The 10,205-nt window shown below is 37.9% G+C and overlaps 1 protein-coding gene across 1 annotated transcript; it reads right to left on the minus strand.

Annotated features, from left to right (window-relative positions):
* Positions 1-1,965: 1,965 nt before the first annotated feature.
* Positions 1,966-9,008, minus strand: LOC133247562 (lysozyme C-2-like). Its single transcript, XM_061416521.1, has 4 exons — positions 8,822-9,008; positions 7,405-7,569; positions 5,533-5,608; positions 1,966-2,531 (listed from the first exon to the last, which is right to left on the minus strand). Exons 1-4 carry the CDS (start codon positions 8,955-8,957, stop codon positions 2,465-2,467), a joined length of 444 nt encoding a protein of 147 aa, XP_061272505.1. The 5' UTR covers positions 8,958-9,008; the 3' UTR covers positions 1,966-2,464.
* Positions 9,009-10,205: the final 1,197 nt, after the last annotated feature.

The raw sequence follows: 10,205 nt of genomic DNA on the forward strand, positions 1-10,205 counted from the left end.
AGAAAAATCTTAGACCATTTCACACCATAGCTGGTTGAGGTCTTCAAAAGGGTTAAAGCCATAAACGTCAAGGAAAAGGTGAAAAGTGACCTATATTTCAGGAAACTGAAAAACATGACAAACAAATATAACGTGAATCAGAATTAGACATTTTAATTAAGAAGCACTAATGGGACGATTGATGAAATTGCATAGCATCTGATGATTGCTGCTGCTACTGCTGCTAAGTCACTTCAGTCGTGTCCAACTCTGTGCGACCCCACAGACCGCAGCCCACCAGGCTCCCCCGTCCCTGGGATTCTCCAGGCAAGAACACTGGAGTGGGTTGCCATTTCCTTCTTCAATGCATGAAAGTGAAAAGTGAAAGTGAATTTGCTCAGTCGTGTCCAACCCTCAGCGACCCCATGGACTGCAGCCCACCAGGCTGCCCTGTCCATGGGATTTGCCAGGCAAGAGTACTGGAGTGGGTTGCCATTGATTAGGTGGTCCTAATTTGTCAGTATTCACTTGTTGATTTGGATGATGTTTTGAGGTTATGTAGGAATTACACACTGAGGGATTCAGAGCCACTGGACACCATGTTGGCAGTGTATTCTCAAACTGTTCAGAAAACATAAAAGGCTATACTGTACTTGAAAAATTGGGGGGAAAATTGAGATTATTTCAATGTCTAGAATAGGCGGAAGGACTCTATTCTCTTGAAAGTTATATTTCAGCAAAAAGAGACAGATCAATGAATAAATAAAACATGTCTATCAAATGGTTACAGGCTTGAGTCTTGGGGCGCTCCCACAGTTAAAAGTAAACAGCAGAGAAACAGGCAGCCAAGAAGAGCTAAGAAGAAACCATCAATGAGGCAGGATGTAAAGGAGGATAAGCTGAGGAAGAAAAACTTTTCTAGATGTAGAAGTGGTTCACTCTGTCAAATGCTGCTGAGAGATCAAGTAGGATGAACAGAAATCGGGTGATCACTAGAACTGGCCCCAAGGCATCCTGGGAGGAGTCGGCTGAAGCCATTTTCAGCTGAGTAAGGACAGCTCTGAGATTAAGAATAGATGAAAAGAGAAAGGGAGGTGAGGAGGTGGAGTGGGTGAATATAGACATGTCATCCCAGAAGTGTTGCTGTAAACAAGGGAGTCAAAAATGATGTTGTGGTTGGAGGGTTATGTAGAATCCATGGAGAGTTCTTTCTAAGATGGAAGATTACCAAAGCAGTTCGTACCACGATGGGGGTGATCCAGCAAAGAGGGAAAACTCAGGATCAGGAAACACTCAGCCTAAACTGGAGTAGGGAGAGGGCTGTGAAGAAGGCTGCATGTGGAGACACTGCCATTGGCAGGAGCAGAGGCCCTTCATCCCAGTGATAAAGGGGAAGGAAGGGAGGGTAGGCCCAGGGAGAGACATGAGCTCTCTTATGGTGGCCAGGAGGGGAGGGTTTTGTATGAGTTGCTTCTGTTCTGTCAGTGTAATGTGAGAAGCCAGGTCATCTGCTGAAAGCAGAGTGTGGAAGGCTAGTAATTGGCATGTGTGCTAGGAATTTGAAAAGAGACGAGTAAATAGTGGCAGTCATTTTGGAGAGTGGCAACACCAACACAGGATTGCAGAGAAGTGACTAAGAATACCAGACAGTCTTGAGTGCCCATTTGAGGTTTATGTTTATAAATTAAAACTGAAGGGAATTCCCTGGGAATCTTGTGGTTAAGACTTTGATCTTTCACTGTTGAGGGTGTGGGTTCAATCCCTGATTGGGGAACTAAGATCCCACAAGCTGATCAGCTCAGCCAAAAAAAATAATAATAATAATTATAAGAACTGTCAGCATGCTTATGGATTTTTCTCCAGCAATATCCATCTGTTTGGGTATAGATAAAGATGTTGTAAATATTAAGTATCATTTTTTCCTGTGTATATACATATGTATTCTTCAGAGACACTAAATAGCTCTAAACAAAGACAGACAAGGTATGAACTGCAAGGTTTTTAATGAAAATGTCTGTATTTTTTACAGATGCATCATTTCATATCTATAGTTAATTAGCAATTATTTCAATACTGGCAATCTCATCTGAATTTAGTCATAATGCATGAATCTATGATAATAAAATTAAGGAAAAGAAACAGGTCATCTAATCCCTCTTTATATTCCTTCATGATCAACAAGATGTATAAGTGATCTTTTCTTTGATTAAGAACTGAATGTACTGGAGATATATTTGATAATTGAGAGTTTAGATAAATATTTACCAACATTAGTTCTGTTAGCACACTGAATAATATTGTAGGCCTATTAAAAAACAGTTAACGCATCAGGTAAACATTAAGCCTCTTAGAAGAAGGACCATATGCTCCTGTTTCTGTAAAAATATTATTTGTTTGAAGGAATGGTGGTATAAACTTTCACTCAACTACTACTTCCTTAATGTGAAAAAGAGACAAAATGAGCTGAAGAATGATAACTCCACAGTTACAGGGTGCAACCCTCAACATAACTGCTGACGTCATGGTCTCGACAGTGACTTTTCCATGCCACCCTGTGGAGAAAGATGAAACATATGGTAATAGGACTTAAACATAGTGATACTGTAATAAACATATTCAAATTCTTTGGCAGAACAAAATAGCTTATCAATACATGAAATAGAGACTATAGACAGTTCCAAGTATCACTATTTATTAACCGGAGGTATGTATACCAAGGACTTCACATCTCCATCAAGCCTTCACTAGAGCACAGAATGCTGAACACAAATGTTGAGTCCTGTGTAGTCCACAACACAACTGCAGAGTGCATTCCACATTTACTTAATTCCAAAATAATTTCAAGATATGACAAGTAATTGATAGAAGAGAGAGAATTTTAAACCCTCTAGAAATCCCCTAAAATAAACTGAGGAATAACAGAATAAGATTTTGATTCAATTAAAATAAACTGTTTCTATATAATACATTGTTCAGCATAAATCTAAAGAATAATGCTCTTAAAGTGCTGACTTAATATGTCAGCAAATTTGGAAAACTCAGCAGTGGCCACAGGACTCAAAAAGATCAGTTTTCATTCCAATTCCAAAGTAGGACAGTGCCAAAGACTGTTCAAAATATCGTACAATTGTGCTCCTTCCACATTTCACATAGCACATTTCCCATGCTAGTAAGGTTGTGCTCAGAGTCCTTCAAGCTAGGTTTCAGCAGTACATGAACCGAAAACTTCCAAATGTACAAGTTGGATTTAGAAAAGGCAAAGGAACAAGAGATCAAATTGCCAACATCCGTTGGATCATAGGAAAAGCAAGGGAATTTATTAGAAAACATCTACTTCTGCTTCATAGACTATGCTTAAGCCTTGTATGGATATACAAGCAAACTGTGCTATGGATCACAGCAAACTGTGGAAAATTCTTAAAGAGATGGGAATACCAGATTACCTTGTCTGTCTGCTGAGAAACATGCATATAGGTCAAGAAACAACAGTCAGAAACTTACATGGAACAACTCATTGGTTCAAAATTGGGAAATCAGTATGACAAGGCTATGTATTGTCATCCTGTTTATTTAACTTATATGCAGAGTATATTATGCAAAATGCTGGGCTGGATGAATCACAGGCTGGAATCAACATTGCCAAGAGAAATATCAACAACCGCAGATATGCAGATGATACCACTCTAATGGCAGAAAGTGAAGAGGAACTAAAGAGCCTCTTGATGAGTGTGAAAGAAGAGTGGAAAAGCTGGTTAAAACTCAGCATTCAAAAAACTAAGATCATGGCATCTGGTCCCATCACTTCATGGCAAATAGAAGGGGAAAAAGTGGAAGCAGTGACAGATCTTATTTTCTTGTGCTCCAAAATCACTGTGGTTTGTGACTGCAGCCATGAAATTAAGACACTTGCTCTTTGCAAGAAAAGCTGTGGCAAGCCTAGATAGTGTATTCAAAACCAAAGACATCACTTTGACGACAAAGTTTCCTATAGTCAAAGCTATAGTTTTTCCAGTAGTCATGTACAGATGTGACAGCTGGACCATAAAGAAGCTGAGTGCCTGAGAATTGATGCTTTTGAATAGTGGTGCTGGAGAAGACTCTTGACAGTCCCTTTGACAGCAAGGAAATCAAACCAGTCAATCCTAAAGGGAATCAATCCTGAATATTCATTGGAAGGACTGATGCTGAAGCTGAAGTTCTAATACTTTGGCCAGGTGTCCTGAAGAGCCGACTCATTGGAAAAGACCCTGATGTTGGGAAAGATTGAAGGCAAAAAAAAGAGGGTACGGCAGAGGGTGAGACGCTTAGATAGCTTCACCAACTCAATGGACATGAATTAGAGCATACTCCAGGAGATAATGAAGGACAGGGAAGCCTGTGTTCTACAGTCCATGGGGTCACAAAGAGTCAGATATGACTTACTGACGGAACACACAAACAAAGCTGCAATTTTCAGTCCTCAGTAGCATATTTTGGTCTTTGGGAATATATTCCTTTGCTTCTTTCATAATAGTAGGGTAAAACAGCTCTCTGGAGGTCCAGTGGTTAAGACTCCACCCCTCCAATATTGGGGTATATTCCTGGTAGTTAGGTAGGAGGCTAAAATCCTAGGTGCCCAAAGGCATTACCAAAACCCCCAGTTCTCCATCCTCCCCTTATTTTTTTGGCCGCATCTAATGGCATGCAGTTCCCTGTCCAGCAACCCCCGCATTGAAGCACAAAGTCTTATCAACTGGATGGCCAGGCAAGTCCCCAGATCTCCTCTTTCATGCTTAACACATACCATGCTCTGTAACAGGAACTTACATAGTGTAAGTCCATTATACTTCAAACACATACATCCAAACAAAATCATAGGAAAAGAGGTCAATATGTGGTTATCATAGGTAGGGGTAGTGGGAGGGGATGAGGGTGGGGAATTAGATGAAGTCAGTCAAAGTTGTTACAAACTTCTAGGTATAAGATAATGAATACTGGGGATGTAATGTATGTGGTAATATGTACAATTAACACTGATATATGTTGTATATGAAGATCGTTAAAAGAGTAAAGCTTAAGACTTTTCATCACACACACAAAGTTTTTCTTCTATTTCTTTGTTTGTATCTATATGACATAATGGAGAAGGCAATGGCAACCCTCTCCAGTACTCTTGCCTTGAAAATCCCATGGACAGAGGAGCCTGGTTGGCTGCAGTCCAGGGGGTCGCAAAGAGTCAGACATGACTGAGTGACTTCACTTTCACTTTTCAGTTTCATGCATTGGAGAAAGAAATGGCAACCCACTCCAGTGCTCTTGCCTGGAGAATCCCAGGGATGGGGGAGCCTGGTGGGCTGCCGTCTGTGGGGTCGCACAGAGTCAGACACGACTGAAGCGACTTAGCCGCAGCAGCAGCATATGACATGATGGATGTTCACTAAACTTATTGTGACAATAATTTCACAATGTATGTAAGTCAAATCATTTTGCTGTATAGTTTAAACTTCTACAGTGATGTATGTCAATTACATCTCAGTAGAACTGGAATAGGGGAGGAAAAAACCCAAAACATACCATGCTGTAATGCCTTGCTCACTGACAATATGCTTCGCACATGCTACCGCTTTGGCGATGTCATTTTCCATTAATTCTGAAAAGGAGATGGTAAGAAATGAAGACAACATTCATAGAAATTTCATTATAAGTTTAAGTTCGATCAGCTTTGTTTTCTTAGGCTGAGCAAAGAACAACCAAAATTTTGTTTTTTATGAGTCCATGTATCTGTGAATGTTGAGGGAAAACTCTTTCTTTTTCCATCCTATTTGGCATGAAATAAAGCATTCTGTTTCTCATTTACCAAAGTCACTGGCAGCTCTGGAACTATTAACTAATGTGATGGAAGGTTCTCTTCTACTAGGGACCAGAAAATCAAAACAAAACTAAAACAAACAAGCAGAAACCGGTCTAGCAATTTTTTGCTCAGCAATTCTGTAATTGGAGAAGGAAATGGCAACCCACTCTAATACTCTTGCCTGGAGAATCCCATGGATGGAGGAGCCTGGTAAGCTACAGGTCATGGGGTTGCAAAGAGTCGGACACGACTGAGTGACTTCACTTTCACTTTCTGTTTAATGAGATGTCCCCAAAGATGTGTGTACAAAATGATTCATAGGGGAAAATAAAAAGGGAATATTGTCTAAGTGCATTAACAGTGTGCATTGGATTGATAAATTATAGAATATATATTTAGTGAAATTTATTCATCTTGATATATAATAAAGATTGGTGTTTGCTGATAATATAATTTTGGGCAATAAAGAGCATATTATAAGGCAGAAAATTTAGTACAATTTCATTTTTGTTGAAACACATTGCTTACATGTTTGTATGTGGGTACAAATGTGCATAATATAGTTTTATATTCATGTCCATGAGTGATGTATATTGTGAAAGAAGCTGTAATTCCAAAAATTACCCAGTGTTCATAAATCTTGGGGTAGAGACAATTTTTACTCAATGACTAAAGATTACTATATAAAAAATATTATCTATGTAAATTAACTGCATACAAAAGAATATTCTTAGACTAATCTTCTCTATTAGGAATTTTAGTATGTAAAAATTTAACAATTTTTGCATTAGTTCTCCAATACTTTATGCACTAAAGATTCCATATCTCTATTTTAAAAGGAACTCAGTAGCATATTTATTTCACCCCAGTTCAACGGATCTATAAATTGACTTGTCAGAATGACAACGTTCATACAGGAACTGTACTTTTTGGAGATGCAAGCTAAAGAATTTCGAAATGAAAGGTTATAATTTTCTATTCACCATGAATAATTCACTTTAAATCACTCAGCAAAAAAACCCATATATATATATATAGTTTATATACATAAGATAAATAAATATGACCAAATATTAATAACTGTCACAGTACACGATGAACATATTGAAGGTTATTGTATTAATGTTTCTAATTTTCCATATATTTGAAACATTTAATCATAAAAAGTAAAAACAAAATTTTTAAAAGGACCACACATAGTCCTCCTCTTTGGTTAGTTAGTAATCCTTTGTTTTCCAATAAATCAGGGCAGATTAGAAAAATACCACATAATCGAATTACCCTCTCCTCCCCAAACCAGGTAAGTAAGAGGAATAGCATTGTTCTTTACAAGCATCAACAAGTCTAGTTATAATAACACGACAGGTCATTCCAGAAAATCTTGTAGGTTAGCAAACAGCAACATTTTATGATACCAGCTCGTTAATTTTTTACTTAAGAAATTTTGAGGAGGATAATAAGTTCTAAAAGTTCAGATGGAATTTTTCTAGGTCCCTGATGAACTCCTCAAGACATTTTCATTTGTACTGAATCTCTGTTCTTATAGGTATAACCAGATGGGGGCTGAACCATCACTCAACATCATCTTGTCTTACCGCTGCAGGATACATGACAGCCGTCAACTGCATTAGGGGTTTTGCCATCATTACACCACCATTTGCTGTTGATCTGAAATATCCCATAATCAGTGCTTTCACTGCTAGGATTGTAGTTTGTAGCTTTTGTGTTATAACTGCTTTCCCATTTGGTCAAACACAACCCTGAAAAAAAAATGTATTTTTTGATTATAAACAGCAACATGACATGACTTACACTTCATAGCCCCATCAGTTCTACTTAACTAATTCTATTTTAGTAACAACTTTATAAGTTTAAAGATGTATTTTACTTGTGAGATATTCTAACACCTTCATGTTAAGAATTCCCTTAAGAGAATTCTTTTATTAGCAAATCATTTGGTAATACTAATGAAACAAAACAACATATTTTTAAAAACATTAAAATAGCTATTTCTGCCATTCCTGTTACTCTTCCCCTGCTCCCATCCCTCAGGTAAGATGCAGCCAAGATAGAAAAGTCAACAGAGTTGTTGAATGGGTTTGTTCATTATCAGCAGATGTATAAGCTAATGGAAAAATACTTTTATTTAAAAAAATATTTATTAAGAAAAATAAGGAATTTCTGGGAGAAATAAAATTTCTTATGATACCTAAAGGTAAACTTGGGTATCAAATTAGAATCCAGACCAAAGGAATCATAGAATAGAAAAGACTATGTCATCCATCCATCTATCTAGCCATTGGCTCATTCATTCAAAAATAGTTATGGAGGGGAAATGTCTGAATTCAATCTGAAAAATACAGTGATGACATTGACAAATATGGACTAAAATACACAGTTACTTTTCTTTAGTGTGCACCTTGAATTCTGTGGAAGAAAATGAAAATTAATTAATGGACTAATGTCAGATTAATAAAATATCATTTCATGGTGCATTTCAGAGATCCTTATGTAGATATTAATTGAGAGGAAATAGGTTCCCACTGTCCTTGTTTTGAGAGTTGAGAGTAATTTTTTAAAACTTTGCTGTTAAAAACTCAACATCATGATAAGGGGGTTAAAAGTGGAAAAATACTACCTTACTCACACTTGCAGAACCCAAGTTCCAAACTGAAAATGTTTAGAGTCACTTGATAGATATATCACAGGTGCTGAAATAGTTTTCTTGTCAGCTTACTTGTACCACCTGGCAAATTTATGGCTCTAGACAAGTACAGTCACACCTAACATGCTTAAAATGATATGGATTTGAACCTCCTATGCCTCACTCCTTCCCCTGGTGCGTCGGATTCTAAAGAAACAAGTTGCTGTTTTTAACCTCTGTAAATGTACAAACCCTCCAAGAAAGAAAAGAGCCATTCACTCAAAGTCCCTTTCCTATTATTCATGCTCTATTAGTATCTGTTCCACACATGGCTAACTGTTTGGAAGGAGGAAGAAGAATTAACTTACAGTTTGCCAGGCTGACTCCCTTATAGCCATCCAGTCCAAGTTTCTTCAGAGTTCTGGCAAGCTCACATCTCTCAAAGACCTTGCCTTGGACAGCGACAGAAAGGAAGAGAAACCCCAGAATAACGAGAGTCTTCATGTTGACTGAGAAGTCAAATGTCCAGACTGACCAGGGTGAGCTGGACTTGCTATTTAACATCTTTTCACTTCCCTCTTATCTCACTGATTTGGTGGCTCCACCCTCTGAGACATGTGAAAAACAGGAGCAGTTTATTGGTCCATATACTTAAACAGTTTTCTTTCTTATGTTTGAAGAGTGATATTTTGATATCCTAAGAATTAACTTGCAGAAAATAATGAAATGACATTGCATAAAGACATTGCTCAGGTAGATTCAGGGTTAGATCTATTGCCCGAAGAGGAACTTCCTCCTATTTTTATGAAGTTGAGCAAGTTTAAAGGAAAAAAAAAAAAAACAACCTGAATGAACATTTTACTCAACTGAAAATGAGCTCCCATCTCTGATGAACATGTATTTACATTAAGTCTTCACATTTCCATGCTAGAACTTAAAGCATCCTTGTAAAGCAAGGAAACTGTATAGTAAACCTACAGAAGAATAACAGAATATGCCATTCCAAAATCTTCCCCTTTGGCATAAGGATTATTTTGAGCTGAAAAAACAGATCCTAGACAAGTTCTCTGCCTTCCCCCATCTTCCTGAAAGCTGAACATAAATTTGTGCATAAATTAATCACCAACGACGCTGGACACTTCTCAGCCCCAAGACAGCACCAAAGGATTCTACAAAACAACAATTTGACTAGATATTATCGTTTTTCCCTTTCTAATGTATTTATCATTCCAAAATTTGGAACCCTCAGAAGCTTAGTATTCTTTTCCTCTTTCTAGTTGCCCCTCTAAATATATGCTGTTCTTTGGTTAAAATGATCTGTAAATCTAAATTCTAGCCTCCTCTTTGAGTTACTTATTCCTTCATTTCTCACAAGTATGCATGAGAAAGTGAAAGTGTTACTCACTGAGTCATTTCCAATTCTTTGTGCTCACATGGACTGTCCATGGAATTTTTCAGGCAAGAATACTGCAGTGGGTTGCCATTTCCTTCTCCGGGGGACCTTTCTGACCCATGGATGGAACCCGAGTCTCCAGCGTTGCAGGCAGATTCTTTACCATCTGAGCTACCAGGGAAGCCCAAGTATACATAAGATGTACATGTTAATAAACTTGTTTCCTTTTCTCTTATTAATCTGTGTTCTGTTACAGAGCCCCAGCTAAAAATGGTAAAGAGTAAAGGGAAACACGTTTCCTCCTGTAGTTTCTAGTGATGAGGATGGGACAGCAAAAGGCTGGAACGCTCCATTCTCCC

The sequence above is a fragment of the Bos javanicus genome, chromosome 5, assembly GCF_032452875.1.
Source record: "Bos javanicus breed banteng chromosome 5, ARS-OSU_banteng_1.0, whole genome shotgun sequence".
Classification (NCBI taxonomy): domain Eukaryota; kingdom Metazoa; phylum Chordata; class Mammalia; order Artiodactyla; family Bovidae; genus Bos; species Bos javanicus.

Bases quoted from the DNA above. Each gene is read 5' to 3' on its own strand.
- LOC133247562 (XM_061416521.1), bottom strand. From the start codon at position 8,957: ATGAAGACTCTCGTTATTCTGGGGTTTCTCTTCCTTTCTGTCGCTGTC. The intron at 7,570-8,821 runs GTAAGTTAATTC...TTTTTTTTTCAG, and splicing joins GGGAGTCAGCCTGGCAAACT to GGTTGTGTTTGACCAAATGG. The intron at 2,532-5,532 runs GTATGTTTTGGG...CTTTCTCCACAG, and splicing joins GAGCAAGGCATTACAGCATG to GGTGGCATGGAAAAGTCACT.